The 24,691-nt window shown below is 45.0% G+C and overlaps 1 protein-coding gene across 4 annotated transcripts in view; it reads right to left on the bottom strand.

Moving 5' to 3' along the window:
* Window positions 1–17,007: 17,007 nt before the first annotated feature.
* The window catches only part of LCMT1 (leucine carboxyl methyltransferase 1), a 65,719-nt gene continuing 58,035 nt past the window's right edge, over window positions 17,008–24,691 (bottom strand). For 3 of the 4 annotated variants that reach the window (XM_009250567.4, XM_054533674.2, XM_054533673.2), the window contains 3 exons: window positions 24,292–24,383; window positions 20,202–20,299; window positions 17,008–17,232 (listed from right to left, as the gene is read on the bottom strand). In XM_009250567.4, coding sequence (XP_009248842.1) covers window positions 17,210–17,232; window positions 20,202–20,299; window positions 24,292–24,383 — 213 coding nt within the window. In that variant the 3' untranslated portion in view covers window positions 17,008–17,209. The remainder of the gene's footprint in view (window positions 17,233–20,201; window positions 20,300–24,291; window positions 24,384–24,691) is intronic. The other variant, XM_054533672.2, reaches the window with a different exon arrangement.

Below are 24,691 nucleotides of genomic sequence, written 5' to 3'. Positions count from 1 at the left end.
GGGACTACAGGAGCGCATTACCACACCCAGCCAATTTTTGTATTTTTAATAGAGATGGGGTTTCGCCATGTTGGTGAGGCTGGTCTCAAACTCCTGACCTCAAATGATTCGCCCACTTTGGCCTCCCAAAGTGTTGGGATTACAGGTGTGAGCCACTGTGCCCAGCCAAAAAAATTGTTTTTTATTTTAAAGATAAGATTTTATAAAAATTCTAAAGCAGCTATAGATGAAAAAAAGCACAAACACACACAATGATAAAAGACAGAAAGTCAACTAGGAAAATATTTGCCATACATATGACAGACATAGGTCTAATTAATTTCTTAACTGACAAAGAGTATTCATACATTATTAAGAAAAGGACAACCCCAGCCGGGCACAGTGGCTCACGCCTGTAATCCCAGCACTTTGGGAGGCCGAGGTGGGCAGATCACGAGGTCAGGAGATCTAGACCATCCTGGCCAACACGGTGAAACCCCGTCTCTACTAAAAATACAAAAAATTAGCCGGGCGTGGTGGTGGGTGCCTGTAGTTCCAGCTACTTGGGAGGCTGAGGCAGGAGAATGGCTTGAACCTGGGAGGCAGAGGTTGCAGTGAGCTGAGATCGCACCACTGCACTCCAGCCTGGGCAACAGAGTGAGACTCCATCTCAAAAAAAAAAAAAAAAAAGAAAAGAAAAGGACAACCCAGCTTTTAACCAGGCAGGACATTGATAAAGGAATAAAAATGGCTAATGAATATATGAAAAGTTGCTCAATCTCACTCATTATGGCTTAACCTCACTCACAGAGAAATGCAAATCAAAACAAGATATATCTCTATCTCTATCTATCTATTTATCTGTCTATCTTGTTTTTAACCAATTGGACATTTTAGATTTTTTCCAGGCTGACAGAGATCTGAAAAGCATACTTCCAATCCCCATTGGTGGAAAGTGCAGCCTTTATTGGGTGAAAATTTGGAAAGCACTTTTCAAAATGTAAAAGGTACCTCTCTCTGACACAGCAATCCCATTGCTAAAATTACCTGTAACGGGTATTCAAAGGTTACCTGTTGTAGCATTGTACATAAAAGCATGAAAACCTGAAATTACTGAAATAATCATTAACAGTTAAATGTATTCTGCTACATTGAAATAAAGAAATACCATGTAGCTGATAAAAAATAAGTAGATCCATACATACTCACATGGAAAGATCTCCAAAATGTTTGGGTTGTGTTTTGTTTTGTCTTGAGACAGGATCTCATTCTGTCACCCAGACTGGAGTGGAGTGGCATGATCATGGCTCCTTGCAGCCTCGACCACTCCAGACTCAGGCGATCTCTCACTTCAATCTCCCAAGTAGCTGAGACTACAGGCATGTACCACCATGCCCGGCTAATTTTTATATTTTTATGTAGAGATGGGGTCTCACTATGTTGCCCAGGTTGGTCTTGAACTTCTGAGCTCAAGCAATCTGCCCACCTCGGCTTCCCAAAGTGCTGGGATTACAGGTGTGCAAAATATTTTATTAGGTGAAAAAAGTAAGGTTAAGTGTAATGTTTAGGGCATGAGCACTTTTGGGCAAAAATTTTAAAGGATATATTTGTATGTGTTTGTGTTGTAGTTGCAAAGAATGTAATTTACGGTACATTATAAACACCATAGTTTTTGTTTGTTTTGTTTTGTTTTGTTTTGTTGAGATGGAGTCTCCCTCTGTTGCCCAGGCTGGAGTGCAGTGGCGCAATCTCGGCTCACCGCAACCTCCGCCTCCCGGGTTCAAGCAATTCTCCTGCCTCAGCTTCCCAAGTAGCTGGGATTACAGGCATGCACCACCATGCCCGGCTAATTTTTGTATTTTTAGTAGAGACAGGGTTTCACCATGTCAGCCAGACTGGTCTCGAACTACTGACCCCAAGTGATCCGCCCGCCTTGGCCTCCCAAAGTGTTAGGATTACAGGCATGAACCACTGTGACCAGCCAACACCATAGTTTTAAGTTAAAACTATTAATATCATTCTTTTGAAGGTACACAATAAAATGCAAATACCAGAGCAATGTTCATATCTACCCAATATCTATTTTATTTTTTTAGACTTCCCATATTGTATTAAAATTAAATGTTCTAAAAAATCCAAATGTGGCCAGGCACAGTGGCTCATGCCTGTAATCCCAGCACTTTGGGAGGCCGAGGCAGGTGGATCACAAGGTCAGGAGATCGAGACCATCCTGGCTAACATGGTGAAACCCCGTCTCTACTAAAAATACAAAAAAATTAGCCAGGTGTGGTGGCGGGCACCTGTAGTCCCAGCTACTCAGGAGGCTGAGGCAAGAAAATGGTGTGAACCTGGGAGGCGGAGCTTGCAGTGAGCCAAGATCACTCCACTGCACTCCAGCCCGGGTGACAGAGCAAGACTCCGACTCAAAAAAAAAAAAAAAATCCAAATGTAATAGAAAAATGCAATCACAAAGGTAACTTTGAATTTCTGAATAATTCTGTATTCTAACTTATGAGTACAAGAAAATGTTGGTATGCTATTTGTACCTTTTTTTTTTTTTTGAGACGGAGTCTCACTCTGTCACCCAGGCTGGAGTGCAGTGGTGCGATCTCGTCTCACTGCAACCTCTGCCTGCCAGGTTCAAGCCATTCTCCTGCCTCAGCCTCCTGAGTAGCTGGGGCTACAAGCGCGCACCACCACACCCAGCTAATTTTTGCATTTTTAGTAGAGACGGGATTTCTCCATATTGGTCAGGCTGGTCTCGAACTCCTGACCTCATGATCCGCCTACCTCAAGCCTCCCAAAGTGATGGGATTACAGGCTTGAGCCACTGTGCCCAGCCGCCTGGCTAATTTTTGTATTTTTTAGTAGAGACGGGGTTTCAACATGTTGGCCAGGCTGGTCTCGAACTCCTGACTTCAAGTGATCCACCCACCTTGGCTTCCCAAAGTGCTGGGATTACAGGCGTGAGCCACCATTCCCGGTTCAGTCCTTCCAGATTTTCTAAATTCTACTCTGTCATTAAATCGAGCTTCCCAGAGCTAAATAATCAGACTGCATTGCTTTGGCCTCATAGAATCACCTTCATGGAATTTCACTTCAGCATTAAGTCATCAGTTGCATCCAGGGACCGTGGGGCATCAGCTACAAACCCAGGTCCACAAACAGCGAATCACAGGGATCTCATTGAGGGTGTTTGGGAGAAGCTTCCCCAGGGTCTCCTGCAGGAACAGCTGTGCCTCTCTTGAGCCTGTGGCTGGCTGTAATTTTATGGAAACTGAATCATGTTTCAATCCTTGAGAGGGAGGACTTGGGGGAAGTCAAATTTATGGCCCACTTCCAGCATCTATGTGAGACAATAAAATGTGCACATCCGTGGGCTAATATAACTCCTGGCATTTAAAACAAAACAAAACAAACAAACAAAAAAAACCTCATGTTCAAACTTCCCTAAGCATTTAATTGTTTTTTTTTTTCTGTTGCATAGTTTTTTTTGTTTTTGTTTTGTTTTGTTTTGAGACAGTCTTGCTTTGTCGCCAGGCTGGAGTGCGGTGGCACAATCTCAGCTCACTGCAACCTCCACCTCCCAGGTTCAAGTGATTCTCCTGCTTCAGCCTCCTGAGTAGCTGGGATTACAGGTAGTAGCCACCACCCCCGGCTAATTTTTTGTATTTTTAGTAGAGATGGGGTTTCACCATGTTGGCCAGGATGGTGTCGATCTCCTGACCTTGTGATCTGCCCACCTCAGCCTCCCAAAATGCTGGGATTACAGGAGTGAGCCACCATGCCCGGCCTGTTGCTGTAGTTTTATCAGGTATCTCAATTCCCCTTGAAGAACAAGGAGGGATATAAAGAAATAAACCAAAATATAAATATATCTCCTGCCCATAACGGATGCTTTATTCATGATCAGATATCCACTCCTCCCACCCAAAAATGAAAGGCATAAAAGCCTCTAAGATGGGATCCCTTGAGTCAGGAGTTTGAGGATGCAGAAAGCTGTGATTACGCCACCGCACTCCAGCCTGGGTGAGACAGTGAGACTCCATCTCTTAAGAAAACAAAACAAAAAATAACAATAAGATGAAAAAATATCATTTGACCCTGCCTGAAACTTCATAAATATTCTGATGTTATAGAAACCTATTCTCAGCTGGGCGTGGTGGCTCACACCTGTAATCCCAGCACTTTGGAAGGCCAAGGTGGGCAGATCACTTGAGGTCAGGAGTTCCAGACCAGCCTGACCAATATGGTGAAACCCCCATCTCTACTAATTATACAAAAATTAGTCGGGCATGGTAGTTGGCGCCTGTAATTCCAGCTACTCGGGAGACTGAGGCAGGAGAATCACTTGAACCCGGGCGGAGGAGGTTGCGGTGAGCCGAGATTGCGCCACTGCATTCCAGCCTGGGCGACAGAGGGAGACTCTGTCTCAAAACAAAACAAAACACAAAACAAACCAGTTCTCTCCACACCATAGCAAACACAACCAAAATGACTTCACACTGGGTAGCCGATGATCTAAAAGTTCTGAGTATTTTGCCCATCTTGTACTATAAAAGCTCGAAAGCCAGATATTCTATTTCCCACCATCTCTTCCAAATAGATTTAGTTCTAGGGTTGCCAGATATAGCAAAAAAAAAAAAAAAAAAAAAAAAAATACAGAATGCCCAGTTAATTTGAATTTCAGGTAAACAACACATAATGTTTTTAGTGTAAGTATATTGCAAATTTCAGGTAAACAATGCATTCTTTCTTTAGTGTATGCATGTGCCAAATATTACATGGGTCCTAGTTATATATTTTTTAAATTATGTGTTCTTTACTGAAATTCTATTTAACTAGGCATTCTGTATTTCATTTGGCAACCCTACCCAGTTCTTAGCATGAGATACAGAGGGAAGTCTATTAGGCATATTTGGGAACAATTTTATTCTGGATAAAAAAGACAGAGACTACTGAAAAAAAAAAGACCCATCTTTTTTCCTGCCATGAATGCAGCTGTGATGCCTGGCACTCTGGGAGCTACTTTGTGATCATGAGGCAACAAGCTGAAGATGAAAAGTCAACATGCTGGCCAGGTGCAGTGGCTCACCCCTGTAATCCCAGCACTTTGGGAGGCCGAGGCAGGTGGATCACTTGAAGCCAGCAGTTCGAGACCAGCCTGACCAACAGGGCGAAATCCCATCTCTACTGAAAAATAAAACAAAACACACACAAAAAAACAATGAAAATTAGCTGGGCATGATGACGCATGCCTATAATCCCAGCTACTCAGGAAGCTGAGGCACTTGAATCATGTTTCAATCCTTGAGTGGACTTGGGGGAAGTCAAATTTGTGGCCTACTTCCAGCATCTGTGCAAGACAATAAAATGTGCACATCTGTGGTTAATATAACTCACAGATTATATTAGGGAGGCAGAGGTTGCAGTGAGCCAAGATCACGCCACTGCACTCCAGCCTGGGCGAGAGAGCGAGACCCTGTCTCCAAAAAAAGAAAAAAGTCAACATGCCAAGGAAGACAGAGCAGAAGGCACGAATCCAAGCCCTTGGTGGCATTCATCAATTAATGGCGTATTCCTGAAACCATTTAGATAGTGCATTTCAAAAGCCGTTTCTGCAACTAAGTATTCAAAAGCCTCACTAAGAACTGTAAGACTTTTGAGGAGAGGGTCATTCTTCATCAACAGCATCAAGGGGTGCCCAGAAAAGGAGAAATAAGCCAGTCTGACAAATGGGAAGAAATGAGACCCCACACCTTCATGTAATGGTGGTGCTGGGGGAAAAGAAAAAGATTTTATGTGCTATTTAGGGCAGGGAGAAAAGAGACACATATAACATAGCAGTCAAAAGCACAGGCTCTAAAGCCAACCTGCCTGGTTTCAAATTCAGTTCCATCATTGATTGGCTGTATGACCTTGGACAAATTACACAGTTTCCACATACCCTTATTTCCTCATGTTTAAAATGAGAATAAGGCTGGGCACAGTGACTCACGCCTATAATCCCAACACTTTGGGAGGCCAAAGCAAGAGGACCGTGTGAGCCCAGGAATTCAAGACAAACCTGGGTAACATGGTGAGACCTCATCTATACAAAATATAAAAAATTAGCCAGGCATGGTGGCATATGCCTGTAGTCCTAGCTAATTAGACTTGGGAGGCTGAGGTGGGAGGATCCGTTGAGCCCAAAGTGGTTGCAATGAGCTGCGATTATGCCACTGCACTCCAACATGGGTGACAGGAGTGCGGCCTGGTCTCAAAAAAAAAAAAAAATGAGGATTAAAACAAACTGACGTAGAGTTGTTATAGGGACAGAATAAATTAACACAAGCAATTAGAGGCACAAATATGCAATTGGTTAGTAATGACGGAAGACACGGGTATACAGGCATGCTCTCTTGCGAACACTAATCCATCTGCCTAGGGGACTTTGTATGACAGTCTCAGGAAAGCTTCCTCAGCCAGCCTAAATGGATAAGCTGCTGCTTTTTTTTTCTTTTTCTTTTTCTTTGAGACAGAGTCTTGCTCTGTCGCCCAGGCTGGAGTGCAGTGGTGCAATATCAGTTCACTGAGAGCTCAACCTCCGCTTCCTGGGTTCAAGTGATTCTCGTGCCTCAGCTTCCTGAGTACCTGGGATGACAGGTGTGCATCACCACGCTGCACTAAGGCTAGTTTTGTTGTTGTTGTTGTTTTTGAGGCAGAGTCTCACCCTGTCGCCAGGCTGGAGTGCAGTGGCGCAATCTCGGCTCACTGCAACCACCACCTCCCAGGTTCAAGCAACTCTCCTGCCTCAGCCTCCGGAGTAGCTGGGACTACAGGCACGTGCCACCATGCCCAGCTAATTTTTGTGTTTTAGTAGAGATGGAGTTTCACCATGTTGGCCAGGATGGTATCGATCTCTTGACCTCATGATCTTCCCACCTCAGCCTCCCAGAGTGCTGGGATTACAGGCGTAAGCCACCGCGCCTGGCCTAATTTTCATTTTTTTTTTTTTAATAGAGACAGGGTCTCACCATGTTGGTCAGGCTGGTCTTGAACTCCTGACCTCAAGTGATCTGCCCGCTTTGGCCTCCTAAAGTGCTGGGATTACAGGCATGAGCCACTGCACCCAGCCAATAAACTGCTTTTGTTAGGTGAATCCAGGGCTTTCCCACATAAAGGTTGTCATACCTTATGATAAGGCATATTTAACCATCCTTCTCCAAAAGAATGAAAGCTCCTTAAGGGCATATGTCATGTCTGTCTTGCTTATACAGTAGGTGCTTATCTTTCATTGAATGAAATAATAAAATAATGAAAGGAGCCAGGTGCGGTGGCTCACATCTGTAATCCCAGCACTTTGGGAGGCCGAGGTGGGCGGATTGCCTGAGGTTAGGAGTTTGAGACCACCCTGGCCAACATGGTGAAACCCCATCTGTACTAAAATACAAAAATTAGCTGGGTGTGGTGGCGCACACCTGTAATCCCAGCTACTCGGGAGGCTGAGGTAGGAGAATTGCTTGAACCTGGGAGGCAGAGGTTGCAGTGAGCTGAGATCACGCCATTGCACTCCAGCCTGGGCGACAGAGCAAGACTCCATCTCGAGGAAAAAAAAAAATGAAAGGGTCAAGGAAGTTTGCATTTGGGGTGGGCTTTGAAGGTGGGCAGAGTTGCATGCATGAACTCCGGAGAAAGCACAGGCCAGGGAGAGAGGCCGGCATTAGATACAGCCTGGTGGCACCTGGTTTTTTGACTAGAAAATAAGACTACATGTAAGATGAGGCCCAATCACAGAGCATCTTCCTTGCCTTGCTAGGAGCTGGGCGTTCAGGCATTAAGCAAAGAGGCAGCCTTGACAGTCTTTGGTCACGGGAATGATGTGCTCAGGGCTTCAGGGGACCGGTTTGTGGTCTACAGGAATGCAGGAGGCTGAGAACAAAGGCCAAAAAGATTCTGTGTGAGACAGAAGATGACTGAGTCTGGGTGGCAGCAGTACAGTAGAGACAGATGTGATAAACAGGCTGATTGAGGAAAAGGAACCGAACATGGCCTCCTAGCCAGTGAGGAGAACAAGGAGAAGTAAGGAGTCGATGACTCTGAGGATGCTGAGTGGAGTGGAGGTCCTGCTGGGAAGGAATTCAGAGCTCATTAAAGAATAGCTATTTAGGGCCAGGCGCGGTGGCTCACGCCTGTAATCCCAGCACTTTGGGAGGCCAAGGAGGGTGGATCACCTGAGGTCAGGAGTTCAAGACCAACCTGGCCAACATGGGAAGACCTCATCTCTACTAAAAATGCAAAAATTAGTTGGATGTGGTGACTCATGCCAGTAATTCCAGCTACTCAGAGATTGAGGCAAGAGAATCGCTTGAACCTGCGAGGCGGAGGCTGCAGTGAGCTGAGACTATACCACTGCACTCCAGCCTGGGCGACAGAGCAAAAATCCGTCTCAAAAAAAAAAAAGAAAAGAAAAGTTATTTAGGAGAGGGGAAAGATGTATTTGGTTTCAGAAATGTTGAGTTTGAGAAGCTGGTGAGTCACCTAAGAAGAGGTTAAGATAGGCTCCTGGGAACTCCGTCTAGGAGACATCAGACTTTTCCCTCTGTTTGGTTAATTAGGGTTAAGATCAAGGTTTCAGGCCGGCCGCGGTGGCTCACACCTGTAATCCCAGCACTTTGGGAGGCCAAAGCGGGTGGATCACCTGAGGTCAGGAGTTCGAGGCCAGCCTAGTCAACATGGCAAAACCCCATCTCTACTAAAAGTACAAAAAATTAGCTCAGCATGGTGACACTCCCTATAATCCCAGCTACTAGGGAGGCTGAGGTGGGAGGATTGCTTGAACCCAAGAGGCAGAGGTTGCAGTGAGCTGAGATTGCACCACTGCACTCCAGCCTGGGTGACAGAGCAGGACTCTGTCTCAAAGAAAAAAAGAAAAAAGATCAAGGTCTCAGATAAGCTTTGGAGTCTGAAGCCTATGGTGAGAACAGCTAGAGAGAAGATGAATAAGGAAACAGAGGACAGGAACAACACTGTAATCAAACTGGACCTAACAGACATGTGCAGGACACTCCACACACATGCAGCAAATGCACGTTTAATTAATACCAGTTCTTCTCAAACTAATTCAAAAGAAAAAAGCAAAAGGAGGAAACACTTCCTAACTGATTCTATAAGCATGGCCCCAGTACCAAAGCTAGATGAAGAGCCTGGAAGAAGATTACAGACTAATATCTCATATAAAGATTGAGGCCGGGTGCAGTTGCTCATGCCTGTAATCCCAGCAGCATTTTGGGAGGCCAAGGCAAGTGGATCATTTGAGATCAGGAGTTCAAGACCAGCCTGGCCAACATGGTGAAACCCCGTCTCTACCAAAAATATAAAAATTGGTCAGGCATGGTAGCTCACGCCTATAATCCCAGCACTTTGGGAGGCCAAGACAGGCGGATCACGAGGTCAGGAGTTTGAGACCAGCCTACATAGTGAAACCCCGTCTCTACCAAAAATACAAAAAATTAGCCAGGCATGGTGGCGGGCACCTGTAATTCTAGCTACTCGAGAGGCTGAGGCAGGAGAATCGCTTGAACCCAGGAGGCAGAGGTTGCAGTGAGCCAAGATCGTGCCATTGAACTCCAGCCTGGGTGACAAAAGTGAAACTCCATCTCAAAAAAAAAAAAAAAATTAGCTGGGCATGGTGGCACATGCCTGTAATCCCAGCTACTCGGGAGGCTGAGGCACAAGAATCGCTTGAACCTGGGAGGTGGAGGTTAAGTGAGCAAGATTGTGTCATTGTACTCCAGTCTGGGCAACAGAGTGAGACTCTTTCTCAAAAAAAAAAAAGATCGATACTAGTCCGGGTGTGGTGGCTCAAGCCTGTAATCCCAGTACTTTGGGAGGCTGAGGTGGGCAGATTGCTTGAGTCCAGGAGTTTGAGATCAGCCTGGGTGACATGGCAAAACCTCGTCTCTACAGAAAAAATACCCAAAAAAGCCAGGCATGGTGGCAACATGTCTGTCATCCCAGCTACTGAAGAGGCTGAGGTGGAAAGATCACTTGAGCTAGGGAGTTGGAGGCTGCAGTGAGCCGTGATCAAGCCGCTGAACTCCACGCTGAGCGACAGAGTGAGACTTTGTCTCAACAACAATTGATAAAAAAGACGGATACCAAAATCTTCAATGAAAATTCTAGCAAACTGAACTCAGCAGTATATTAAAAGAATTATATGCCATGACCAAGTGGAATTATTCCTGGAGTGGTCCAATGTACAAAAATCAACCAATGTAATATACCACGTTAACCAAAGGGAAAAAAACAACCACACGATCATCTCAATTGATATAAACAAAGAATTTGAGAAAATTTATATCCTTTCATGATTAAGAAAAAAGCACTCTACAAAATTAGAAATAGGAAATTAATTCAATATAATAAAGACTATTTATTATAGTCTTTATTATTATAGGCAGGATCTTGCTATGTTGTCCAGGCTGGAGGGCAGTGGCATGATCATTACTCACTGTAACCTCAAACTCCCAGGCTCAAGCTATCATTCTGCCTCAGCCTCCAAGTAGCTAGGCATGCACCACCGTGCCCAGCTAATTTTTTAGTTTTTTGTAAACAAAGAGTCTTCCTATGTTGCCCAGACTGGTCTCAAACTCCTGACCTCAAGCAATCCTCCCACCTCAGTCTCCCAAACTGCTGGGATCACAGGCAGGAGCCACCATACACAACCTGACCATATAAAAGAAACACACAGCTAATATACTCAACAACAAAAGACTAAAAGCTTTTTTTCCAATAGCAGGAATAAGACAAGGATGTCCACTTTTTACTACTTCTATTCAATATCGTATTGAAGGTAGACAGAGAAATTGTGCAAGAAAAACAAAGAGAAGGCATCCAAAATCGCACAGAAGTAACATTATGTCTGTCATGATCTTATATATAAGAAATCCAGGCCAGGCGCAGTGGCTCACGCCTATAATTCCAGCACCTTGGAAGGCCAAGGCAGGTGGATGACCTGAGGTCAGGAGTTCGAGACCAGTCTGGCCAACATGGTGAAACCCCGTCTCTACTGGAAATACAAAAATTAGCTGGGTGTGGTGTTGTGCACCTGTAGTCCCAGCTACTTGGGAGGCTGAGGCGGGACAATCGTTTGAGCCCAGGAGGCAGAGGTTGCAGTGAGCAGAGATCGCACCATTGTACTCCAGCCTGGGCAACAAGAACAAGACTCCATCTCAAAAAAAAAAAAGAAGGAAAAGAAAAGAAAAAAAGAACAAATATTGTTCTTATGAAAGATTTCACGTACAGGAATACCTGAGAGATATTGCAGGTTTAGTTCCAGACCATCTCAATAAAGTGAATACCACATGAATTTTTTGGTTTCCCAGTGCATATAAAAATTATGTTTATGCTATACTGTATTCTATTACATGTGCAATAGTATTATGTCTTTAAAATGTGTATGCCTTACTTTAAAAATAAGTTATTGCTTTAAAAATGCTAATGATCATCTGAGCCTTCAGCAAGTCATCATCTTTTGGCTGGTGGAGACTCTTGCTTTGATGTTGATGGTTGCTGCCTGAGCAGGGTGGTGGTTACTGAAAGATCAGTGGATGGCTGTGCAGACAACAATGAAGTTTGCCTCAGTGGTTGACTCTTCCTTTCCCGAAAGATTTCTCTGTAGCAAGAGAGGCTGTTTTACAGCATTTTATTCACAGTAGAACTTCTTTCAAAATTGGAGTCATTCTTTTTAAACTTTGCTGCTGCTTTATCAACTAAATTTGTGTAACATTCTAAATCCCTTATTGTCATTTCAACAATGTTCACAGCATCTTCAAGGATGTAGGAGTAGATTCTATCTCAAGAAACCACTTTCTTTGCTCATTCATAAGTAGCAATTCCTCATCCGTTAAGTTTGATCATGAGATCACAGCAATTCAGTCACATCTTTATGCTCCATTTCTAATTCTAGTTACCTTGCTATTTCCACCCCATCTGCAATTCCTTCCTCCACTGAAGTCTTATAAATGCCTCAAAATCATCCATGAGGGCTGGAATCAACTTCATCCAAACCCATTAAGGTTGACATTTTGACCTCCTCCCATGCATCACTAATGCTTTTGTTGTTGTTGTTGTTGTTGTTGTTTTTGAGATGGAGTCTAGCTCTGTGGCCCAGGCTGGAGCGCAATGGCGTGATCTCGGCTCACTGCAACCTCCGCGTCCCAGGCTCAAGCAATTCTCCTGCCTCAGCCTCCTCAATAGCTGGGATTACAGGCATGTACCACCACACCCGGCTAATTTTTGCATTTTTAGTAGAGAGGGGGGTTTCACTATGTTGGCCAGGCTGGTCTTGAACTCCTGACCTCAAATGATTCGCCCACCTCGGCCTCCCAAAGTGCTGGGATTACAGGCATGAGCCACCACGCTTGGCTACTAATGTTAATGGCATCTAGAATGGTGAATCATTTTCAGAAGGTTTCCAATGTACTTTACCCAGATCCATCAGAGAAACCACTATCTATGGTGGCTATAGCCTTACAAAATGTATTTCTTTTTTTTTTTTTTTTTTTGAGATGGAGTCTCACTCTGTCACCCAGGCTGGAGTGCAGTGGCATGATCTTGGCTCACTGCAACCTCCTCCTCCCGAGTTCAAGTGATTCTCCCGCCTCAGCCTCCCAAGTAGTTGGGACTACTGCTGCCTGCCACCGTGCTCAGCTAATTTTTGTATTTTTAGTAGAGACGGGGTTTCACCATATTGACCAGGCTGGTCTGGAACTCCTGACCTTGTGATCCACCCGCCTCGGCCTCCCAAGGTGCTAGGATTCCAAGCGTGAGCCACAGCGCCTGGCCTTACAAAATGCATTTCTAAATAGTAAGACTTGAAAGTCAAAATTACTCCTTGATCCATAGGGCTGCAGAATGAATGTTGTGTCAGCACGCATGAAAACAGCATTCATTGCCTTGTACATCTCTGTCAGAGTTCTTTGGTGACCAGGTGCAGTGTTAATAAGCAGTAATATTTTGAAAGTAATTTTTTTTTCTCAGTAGTAGGTATCAACAATGGCCTTAAAATACTCAGTAAACCACACCGTAAACAGATGTGCTGTCACCCGGGCTTTGTTGTTCCATTTCTATAGCACACAGATTTGGCACCATTTTTTTTTTTTTTAAGACAGTCTCACTCTGTCACACAAGCCGGAGTGCAGTGGCACAATCTTACTTCAGTGCAACCTCCACCTCCCAGGTTCAAGCAATCCTCGTGCCTCAGCCTCCCAACTAGCTGGGACTATAGGCATGCACCACCACACCCAGCTAATTTTTGTATTTTTTAGTAAAGATAGGGTTTCACCATGTTGGCTTGGCTAGTTTCAAACTCCTGGCCTTAAGCAATCCGCCTGCCTTGGCATGACCCACTGCACCCAGTGGATTTGGCATAATTCTTAAAGGCCCTAGGATTTCCAGAATGGTAAATAAGCACTGACCTTAACTTAATGTCACCAGCTGCATTTGATACGACACTAAGAAGTCACGCTTTCCTACGAAGTTTTGAAGCTAGGCATTGAATTCTCCTCTCTAGCAGTGGAAGTCCTAGATGGCATCCTCTTGCAAGAGAAAGCTGTTTTGCCTACGTTGAAAATCTGTTGTTTAGTGTAGCCACCTTCCTTCATCAATGATCTCAGCTGGATCTTCTGGACAATTTGCTTCAGCTTCTACATTAGCACTTGCTGCTTCACCTTGCAGTTTTATGTTATGGAGACGGCTTCTTTCCTTAAACCTCAGGAACCAACCTCTGCTAGCTTCCAACTTTTCTTCTGCAGCTTCCTCTCCTCTCTCAGCCTTCACATAATTGAAGAGAGTTAGGGACTTGCTCTTGATTAGGCTTTGGCTTAACGGAAGGTTGTGGCGGGTTTGATCTTCTATACAGACAGCTCAAACTTTCTCCATATCAGTAATAATACAGTTTCGCTTATCATTCATGTGTTCACTGGAGTAGCACTTTTTCATTTCCTCCAAGAACTTTTCCTTTGCATTCACAACTTGGCTGTTTGGCACAAGAGGTCTAGCTTTCGGCCTATCTCAGTTTTTTTGTTGTTGTTGTTTTTTTTTTTTTTTTTTTTCAGATGGAGTCTCACTCTGTCACCCAGGCTGGAGTGCAGTGGTGTGATCTTGGCTCACTGCAACCTCCGCCTCCCAGGTTCAAGTGATTCTCCTGCCTCAAACTCCCAAGTAGCTGGGACTACAGGTGCCTGCCACCACACCGGGCTAATTTTTGTACTTTTAGTAGAGATGAGGTTTCACCATGTTGGCCAGGCCAGTCTCAAACTCCTGACCTCAGGTGATCCGCCCACCTCGGCCTCCCAAAGTGCTGGGATTACAGGCATGAGCCACCGCGGCCAACCCTATTTCAGCTTTTGACGTGCCTTCCTCACTAAGCTTAATCATTTCCAGCTTTGATTTAAAGTGAAAGGCATGTGACTCTTTGTGACTCTTCCTTTCACTTGAGCACGTAGAGGCCATTGTAGGGTTATTAACTGGCCTAATTTCAATATCAAATTTGGAATAGGACGGATGGGAGGATCACTTGAACCCAAGTTCAAGACCACCCCTGGCAACATAGGGAGACCCTGTCTCTACAAAAAAATTTAAAAATAGCCAGGCTTGGTGGTGTGTGCCTATGGTTCGGTTACTCAGGAAGCTGAGGAAGGAGGATCGCTTGAGCCCAAGAAGGTTGAGGCAGCAGAGAGCTATGACTGCACTACTGCACTCCAGCCTGGGAGACAGGGCAAGACCCCTTCTGAAAACAACAAAAAGTAAACATTGTGGGGCCAGGCGCGGCGGCTCATGCCTGTAATCCTAGCACTTTGGGAGGCCGAGGCGGGCGGATCACGAGGTCAGGAGATCGAGACCATCCTGGCTAACATGGTGAAACCCCGTCTCTACTAAAAATATAAAAAAAAATTAGCTGGGCATGGTGGCGGGTGCCTGTAGTCCCAGCTACTCGGGAGGCTGAGGCAGGAGAATGGCGTGAACCCGGGAGGCAGAGCTTGCAGTGAGCTGAGATCGCGCCACTGCACTCCAGACTAGGCGACAGAGCAAGACTCTGTCTCAAAAAAAAAAAAAGTAAACATTGTTTCTGCTATTGCTGTACATATACCAGAGTTCCCCCTTTCCTGTGGTTTTGTTTTCCAAGGTTTCAGTTACCTGAGGTCAGTTGAGGTCCAAAAATAAGTGAGTATAGCTAAGATATTTTTTTTCCAAGATGGAGTCTTGCTCTGTCGTCCAGGCTGGAGTGCAGTGGCGCAATCTCGGTTCACTGCAACCTCTGCCTCCTGGGTTCAAGCAATTCTCCTGCCTTACAGATGCCTGCCACCAAGCCCGGCTTTTTTTTTTTTTTTTTTTTTTTTTGTATTTTTAGTAGACGGGGTTTCGCCATGTTGGCCAGGCTGGTATCGAACTCCTGACCTCATGATCCGCCTGTCTTGGCCTCCCCAAGTGCTGGGATTACAGGCGTGCACCACCGCACCCGGCCAGTTAAGATATCTTCAAAGACCACATTCATATAACCTTAACATATTGTTATAATTTTTTTTTAAAATTGTTGCTAATCTTACTGCACCTAATTTATACATTTTATCACAGGTATTTATTGATAGGAACACATCCCATCAACTGGCATGCCACTAGAAGTGCAGGGCCCACACTCTAGGGGACACTGATTTAAGGATTCTGAATGGTAGAAGAGGGAATGTTACCTCTCCAGCAGAGGAGAGCGCTGGGGGCTTCTGCAGTGCCGCCCTGCACATGCAGGTTCAGGCACACAGCGCCAGTCACATAACTTAAGAAGTCCCTGTAGACAAGGCCTACCCATCACTCAGGGAGTTCAGCAGACAGGTATGGGACAGGCCTTATGTTTCTGAAATATGAGGTCATCACTCAGGGGCCCTATGAACCTGTCTCATAACTGCATTGACTTCCAGTTGTGGCTGTAAGTTTAAGCCCCCAAGTTGGTGGCTCAAAACACCACAGATCAGTCTGGGCACAGTGGCTCACGCCTGTAATCCCAGCACTTTGGGAGGCCAAGGCGGGCGGATCACTTGAGGTCAGGAGTTCGTGACCAGCCTGGCCAACATGGTGAAACTCTATCTCCACTAAAAATACAAAAATTAGACAGACACGATGGTATGCACCTGTAATCCCAGCTACTTGGGAGGCTGAGGCAGAAGAATCACTTGAACCCGGGAGGCAGAGGGTGCAGTGAGCCGAGAATGCGCCACTGCACTCCAAGCCTGGGCAACAGAGCAAGACTCCATCTCAAAAAAAAAAAAAAAAAAAAAAAACAACCACCACCACAGATGTATTCTCTCACGGCTCTGGAGGTGAGAAATCTGAAATCAATTTCTCTGGGCTAACATCAAGGTGTTGGCAGGCAGTTCCAGCTGGAGGCCAAGAGAGGGTCTACTGCTATTGCCCTAGGTAGCATCCCCTGGTTGCCCCTGCTTCTTGTCTGGGCCCCTATTCCTCTGACTCTGACGCCTCATCTGTCCCTCTAATGAGGACCCCGTGATCATATCAGGCCCACCTGAATAACCCAGGACCACCTCTTCACCTCAAACCCCTAATCCCATTTGCAAAGCCCCTTTGCCACAGAAGGTAACACACGCTCACAGGTTCTGGGGATCAGGACATGGACACTTTAGGGGCCATTCTTCAGCCTGCCACCATGACCAAGACGAAGGAGGCAACTGAGCAGGCCAGTGTGGCGAGGGCGGAGACAGGAGCCCGAGAAGAGCACTAGCCTCGCATCTGGTGGAGGCCAGGGGTCAGGGTGTGAGGCACAATGTCATATGCTGCAATGAACAGCACATGAAGGAGTAGATCCTAAAATGGACTCAAGGTCATGGGCCGGGTGTGACTCACAGGGAGTAAGCCAAGGTCAAAGCAGACTTGGGGTCCTTGGCTTTACCTAACACAGAGGTGCACCCTGGCCCGCCCAACCCATGGGGCACAGAATGAGCAGCGGCAGCCAGCAGAGGTCCAACCACAGGCGACTGGTGGCAAGTGAGATTTATTTAAACAACGACATGTCAACAGGAACAGGAAGAGGAACATGTGCGACCACTGTAGTGACCGAGGCTTCTCAAGACTGTGGGATGAGACCTGCGGACGAGGCCCGCCCACTGCTCAGGGAGCTTGCAGGTCTCCAGGAGGGCAAGTGGCTTCGGCTTCTGGCTCGGCATAAGCCTTCAACAGATTAATAAGTTATCTCCTTCAGCCCTGAGGGGAGAGACACACAGACACCATTAGGAGACTCTGGTGGCCAGGAACAGAGGCCCCTAGAGGACCCCCAGTGACCGGCTCAGGGGCACCAGCCACACTGCTGACCACTGTAGCACCGCCCTCCTGCTACATAAAATGAGGTTTCGCAAGGAAACAAAAGGTTGGGCAAGACTGTGTTTATGGGTGGTTTTAAAAGGATTAAGAAAACATTGTAACAGTTTATAGACTGTCTGAAGTTAACGCCAAAAATCTACCCTTTATGTGCTGAACTTTGAGCAAAGGCAGATACAGATCTTCCACACACACAGACAAGCACTGATGTCCCAAAGCAGCCACGGGTCAGTGGGGACAAAATAAATTCCTGACATTAAAATGCTCAATATATTGTTCCTTTGTAAGAACTAGAGTTCACTTAAAAGTATTACAAATAACCTACATTTCCAAAAATATGGAAAAATTAATTCAGCCATAGTGACATAATACAATATTATAAAGCCATTACAATTATGCTCATTGAGCATTTTTAATTGCCAGTGGAAAATGCTAATGTTATAATATTAAATTGAAAACACTTGAAATCAAAGTTGCATAAATATAAAAATTCAACTCTTATTATAAAAACAAACAAAACACTATTTAGAAATAGAGGGGAAGGGAAAAGTCACAAGAGGTCATCTCTGACTGACAGGCACACAGGTGGATTTTCTTTGTCATACTTTTTAGAAGCTTTTAAGTTTCCTACTAAGAAGTATTTTTTAATATAATTAAGAGGAGGATAATATAAAAATACACCAATAAGTGACTTTTTTTTTTTTCCTGGAGACAGAGTCTCGCTCTGTTGCCCAGGCTGGAGTGCAGTGGTGCCATCTCAGCTCACTGCAACTACTGCCTCCCGGGTTCAAGAGATTCTCCTGCCTCAGCCTCCCAAGTAGCTGGGACTACAGGCATGCGCCACCACGCCCAGCTAAATTTTGCATTTTTAGTAGAGACGGGATTTCACCATGTTGGCCAGGCTGGTTTCGAACTCCTGACCTCAGGTGATCCGCCTGCCTTAGCCTCCCAAAGTGCTGGGATTACAGGCATGAGCCACTGCACTCAGTTCACAATAAATGACTTTAAATTCAAAACAAATGTGAAAGCCAGGCAAAGTGGCTCATGCCTATAATCCCAGCACTTTGGGAGGCCGAGCCAGGTGGATCACTTAAGGTCAGGAGTTCGAGACCAGCCTGGCCAACATGGTGAAACCCCATCTCTACTAAAAATACAGAAATTAGCTGGACATGGTGGTGGATGCCTGTAATCCCAGCTACTCAGGAGGCTGAGGCAGGAGAATCACTTGAACCCAGGAGGCGGAGGTTGCAGTAAGACGAGATCATGCTACTGCACTCCAGCCTGGACAACGAGCAAGACTCCATCTCAAAAAAAAAAAAAAAAAAGCCAAAAAAAAGAACAAAACCAAAACCAAACAAAACAAATGTGAAAGGATTGTGTGGGCTGAGCTGCATAGCTAGGCAAATCTGTGTGGAATGACAAGTCCAAAGGGGCTGATTATCAGTCTCATGTCAACCTGGAATTTTTGCATAGGGAATGGTCTTTGGCTCTGTCAAGTTCTGTTTCGGATCAGCTGCCTGCTTGTGATCGCATGTCATGTGGATTACATCTGCGGGAAGCTTGAAGGGCAGCTATTCCATTAAAGGCCAGAACCGGGATCTAAAGTGGCCTCCATCGGGCTGGAGAGACACTCAAAGCCTAACCACTAGGGGAAGCAAGCCCAGCAGGGGGCAGCTGAAAAGGAGCTGGACCAGGACCAAGGTAACAAGAAACAGAGATGGATCCACGCCTGTTCGCCGGGGCCCTACTCGGCCACAGACAGGGATGTGCACCTTAATGAGAAGAGGGAAAATTCAGCCCCTAGCTGCATGGCTTTGTAAGCGAGATATAACGATCTGTGCGTTTAACATCCAGTGAACCTGGTTGTAAGTGGATAGAAAAGACAAACGCTGGTTACTTTTCTGGAGTTTTTTTGAACTCTCAAGCTTTTTTACCTTCCAGCTGCGGGAACTCCACAGTACATCTCTCAAGGGTTGTTTTGGGCTACATGGCTTAAACAGTTCTCTTGGGTTTTGTGCTATAAAAACACACAAGATATAACAGCAAGTTCTCTGGATATGCTCACAGATACATGTACATGATCCTCTAGTTCTTTCTGGGCCCAAAGTTCCAAATGTATCTTTCATTTTGGGAAGAAGAAAAGTTCCGGCCAGGCACAGTGGCTCACGCCTGTAATCCCAGCACTTTGGGAAGCTGAGGCAAGAGGATTGCTTGAGGCCAGGAATGAATTGTTTATTTATTTATTTTTGAGACAGGGTTTCGCTTTTCTTGCCCGGGCTGGAGTGCAATGGCGCAGTCTCGGCTCACTGCAACCTCCACCTCCCGAGTACAAGTGATTCTCCTGCCTCAGTCTCCCAAGTAGCTGGGGATTACAGGGGCCTGCCACCACACCTGGCTATTTTTTTTTTTTTTTTTTGTATTTTTAGTAGAGACAGGGTTTCATCATGTTGGCCAGGCTGGTCTCAAACTCCTGACCTCAAGTGATCTGCCCTGCTCAGCCTCCCAAAGTGCTGGGATTACAGGCGTGAGAGACCCCGCGCCCAGCCTACTTGAGGCTAGGAATTCAAGACCAGCCTTAGAGAGACCTCTACAGAAAATCAGCCAGGCTCCTGTAGTCCCAGCTACTCAGGAGGCAGGAGGATCGCTTGAGCCCAGGAATTGGAGGCTGCAATGAGCTATGACCGCACCACTGCACTCTAGCCTGGGTGACAGAGCGAGACTCTGTCTCAAAACAAGAAAGAAGGGAGAGACAGAGAGAAAGAGGGAAGACAAAAAAAGGAAAGAGAAAGGGAAAGAACAGGAAAAAGAAAAGTTTACTATTTCCAGGTCAAGGCAAGAAAAGTACAATCACGAACCGAGCTCATTTCCTCCTTTGGTTGCCCAGCAAAGGCAGTAATGCCGCATGAGCTGCTCCAGCAGCTCCATTTCATCCAGGAATTCAAGTGATTCTATCCTGTGGAAAGAATTAAAATAGAACAATGCAGGTGTCTGCATTGAAAATGAAGATCATGGCCCATAGTTATGGATATGAAAAAATGTTTATGATAGATTAAGTGGAAAGAAGAAGGCTATAAAATAGTAATTATGATGTGGCTCCACTTTAATGTCTTTTCACTGAAAAGAAGAAAAAATACCATAAACAAAGTCAAAACACAAATGCCAAACTAGAAACATATATTTGCAATTCAAGTGGCAAAGGGTTGAGTTCCTTATTATATAAAGAGCTGTTAAACTTCAGTAAGAAAAACTAGTGGCAAATGGAGGAGACAGGCAGAGTAAATTGAAGCAGATTCATACTGTCAAAACAGGACACCATGCAGCCATTTTTAAAAATGGGGTCGGTCCATACGTATTAATATGCAATAACCTCCAAGACATATATATCATGGAATTTAAAAAGCAAGTTGTGTAATTTAAAAAGCAAGTAATGTGCACATTACACCACTCTCTATGTAAAGAAAAAGTGAGACAAATTTGTCTGTATATGTACAGACTTTTGGAAAATACAGAAGAAACTAGAAATGGTAGTTGTCTCTTGAGAGAGAAGGTAGTAGACCAGTAGTGAGGAGGGTTGTTTTTACACTATACTACTTTATTCTGGTTTTATAAAAAATTATATGCATGTATGACTTTTCAAAAAAAGCCTTTTAAATGTAAACTTTTAAACATGCATACACAGGTTGGGTGAAGTGCCTCATGCCTGTAATCCCAGCATTTTGGAAGGCCATGGTGGGTGGATCTCCTGAGGTCAGGAGTTCGAGACCAGCCTGGCCAACATGGTGAAACCCCATCTCTACTAAAAATACAAAAATTAGCCTGGCGGGGTGGTGCCCACCTGTAGTCACAGCTATTTGGGAGGCTGAGGCAGAAGAATTGCTTGAACCTGGGAGACGGAGGTTGCAGTAAGCAGAGATCGCGCCACTGTACTCCAGCCTGGGCGACAGAGTGAGACTCAGTCTCAAAAAAATAAAAATAAATAAATATATACAGACACAGAGAAACATGCACAAACATATGGAAACAGCTTTTTAAAAAAGTTTCTGTTTGCCAGGAGCAGTGGCTCACGCCTCTAATGCCAGAGCTTTGGGAGGCCAAGGTGGGAGAATCACTTGAGGCCCGGAGTTTGAGACCAGCCTAGGCAACATAGCAAGACTCCATCTCTATCAAAAAAAAAAAAAAAAAAAAGAAAAGTTTCTGTCAAAATAGGTACACACTGTGGAGGAAAAGTCAGGCATTTTCAAAAAGTATACAGAATAAAATAAAAAAAGAAACAGGATCCATATTCCTACTATTCACAATAGCCACTGCTAACATACGAGTCTTGCCAGTTGCCCAGGCCTTGTCTGTTATATGTGTGCACGTATACACAGGTGTGAACACGTGTGTGTCTGTGCATGTTTCTGTATTTGTGAGTTCATTCCCATCTTGGTATGCAGGCCTCAGGGCCAAATCTGAAGTAAGAATGACTACACATAAAGTAATGTGGTTGCTTCCCAAGTCATTCTACCAGGAGACATCCAAAGTAGATCTGATACCAAGTTCTAGAAAAATCCAGTACCATACTGAAGGCTCCAGGATGGTTATTACCAAGTACAGCTATCAGGAGACACTACTAATTATTAAGCTGTTCACAAGAATGAGCGCTCCCAAGGACAGGAATGTCTTTTGTCCTGTTTTGATCATTGCTGTATCCCTGGTGCTTAGAAAAGTGCCGGGCACACAGCAGACACTCAGCATTTGTTCAATGAACAGGCTCGCCTTAGACTTCCTATTATACTCCACAGTTTCCGGCAAAAGCAGATACAAACTACGTGGCATTCACGGAGCTGGAAAGGCTGTTCGGCCTGGCATAGACAAAGGCCTTCCAATCTCCTTACCCGCCACCCCCGTGAGGGTTACATGCTGCCGTCTACAGAAGGTCCTGGAAACATGAGACAAATGACTGCCTGGAGGCAAGAGACTTTCCTTGTGGTTGATGCTAGTCAGAGGCTCCTTTCTGGGCATCTAGAAGCAGTGCCAGAGCATCCCCATTTCAGGGGCCAGATCAGCAATGTTCAAAACAGTCATCTTGACATGTAGCAAATGAAAACCAGCCTGTGGGGAAGGATGCTTCTGGAAGAATCCAGGAAGCACTGACCTGATCACGTGGAGACAGCACTTTCTCAAACCCTCTTTGGAGATCTTAGGTCTCCAAAGGCAAGAAGGAAGCATGAATCAGGAAGCACAGAGTGATTACAAAAAAAAGAGCTGAAGTGCGCACTAGCGCTGTACACAGATGCACGTTGGTGATGTTCTCTCCAGTGTTGTTTATAACAGGGAAATGAAAACATGATGAATAAACAAGACACCGCAACTAAATGCCCAGCTACAGACATTTTTAATTACTTAAAAATTATCATCAATATACTATATCTGCATAAATCAATATAAATACTATGTACCCTATTTTTTTTTTTTTTTTTTTTGAGACAAGAGTTTCGCTCTTGTTGCCCAGGCCGGAGTGCAATGGTGCTACCTCGGCTCACTGCAACCTCTGCCTCCCAGGTTCAAGCAATTCTCCTGCCTCAGACTCCCAAGTAGCTGGGATTACAGGCGCCCGCCACCATGCCCAGCTAATTTTTTGTATTTTTAGTAGAGACAGGGTTTCAGCATGTTGGCCAGGCTGGTCTCGAACTCCTAACCTCAGGTGATCCACCTGCCTTGGTCTCCCAAAGTACTGGGATTACAGGTGTGAACCACTGCACCTGGCCCTATGTACCCTTAAATTGGATATGGCAACCCTCAATATTTTGATATGTAAAGGCAAATACAATCTATTGTTTTCAAAAAGGATGGTGGTTTACAGACCAGTATGTGTACTATGAATCCACAGATTCAAAAAATAGAAATCTATGTATCAATAAATATTTATCTGTCTATCTAGGAAAAGAATATTCCCCAATATGTTAAGAACTGCCACCTCCCAGGTGTGACTACAGAACGGACAACTACTTTATACTTCATGCACTTTATAATGCTTGAGGAACTTTTTAGAACAAGCAGCACAGATTTCCTTTATAACGGGGAGAAAAGTCCATTTAAAAATCCGCCAGCCCCTTATACGTCCTTGAACAAAGTTGTTTTCCTCCCTCTCCAAAGCAGGGATTATGTAAAATTTCCACTGCCAAGGTTGCTCTGGGAGTTTTCCAGGTGTCATTGCTTGTTTTCAATAAAATAATCAGTTTGGGCATAAGCCCTATCTCAGCTAATAGCTAATGAGTTACTTTTAAGCTGCTATCAGTGTTTAACTTGTTTCAAAATAGGTCTAGTTAGGGTCTTGTTTTTTTTTTTTTTTTTTTTGAGAAGCAGTCTTGCTCTGTCGCACAGGCTGGATACAGTTGCGCATCTCAGCTCACTGCAACCTCCGCCTCCTGGATTCAAGTAATTCTCCTGCCTCAGCCTCCCAAGTAGCTGGGATTACAGGCGTGTGCCACCACACCTGGCTAATTTTTGTATTTTTATTTATTTTATTTTTGGAGACAGAGTTTTGCTCTTTTGCCCAGGCTGGAGTGAAGTGGCACGATCTCAGCTCACTGCAACCTCCACCCCCGCTCCAGGTTCAAGCGATTCTCCCGGCTCAGCCTCCCGAGTAGTTGGCATTATAAATGTGCACCACCCTGCCTGGCTAATTTTTGTATTTTTAGTAGAGACAAGGTTTCACCATGTTGGCCAGGCCGGTCTCAAACTCCTGACCTGACCTCAAGTGATCTGCCCACTTATGCCTCCCAAAGTGGTGGGATTACAGGTGTGAGCCACTGTGTCAGGCCTTGTTTTTTATTTGTTTGTTTTTTGTTTTTTAATGAAATCTCCACATATTGTTCTGTTTTTCTGCATGAAAGAATACAGGCAATCATGCCTTGAGTTCACAATGAATGCCCATCAAGCTGACGCTTGCTAACCCCATACCTGCTCACTTCAGTTCGAGGTAACCTGTTGTACAACTCCATCATGTCGACGGCCGATGCTGTTTCCCACCCATTCGACAGGAGCCGTTCTTTCTAAAATGTGCAACGAAGAGAAATGGAGAACCAGAGAACTACCAGGCACCGGCTTATAAATCTGAGACACTATTTTGTTTTAAAGAGACAAGGTCTCATTCTGTTGCCCAGGCTGAAGTGCAGTGGTGTGATCACAGCTCACTGCAGCCTTGACCTACTGGGCTCAAGTGATCCTCCCCACTCTGCTGCCCAGGGTGCTGGGATGAGAGGTGTGAGCCAGTGCGCTTGGTACTGAGATGCTCTTAAGCACACCAGACCTCCTCTGAGATGACTCCTTTCTCAAAAGCCCATCCTAGACCCTAATATCT

This window comes from Pongo abelii, chromosome 18 (genome assembly GCF_028885655.2).
Source record: "Pongo abelii isolate AG06213 chromosome 18, NHGRI_mPonAbe1-v2.0_pri, whole genome shotgun sequence".
NCBI classification, from domain to species: Eukaryota; Metazoa; Chordata; class Mammalia; order Primates; family Hominidae; genus Pongo; species Pongo abelii.
This window is presented reverse-complemented; position numbering and strand designations above follow the sequence as displayed.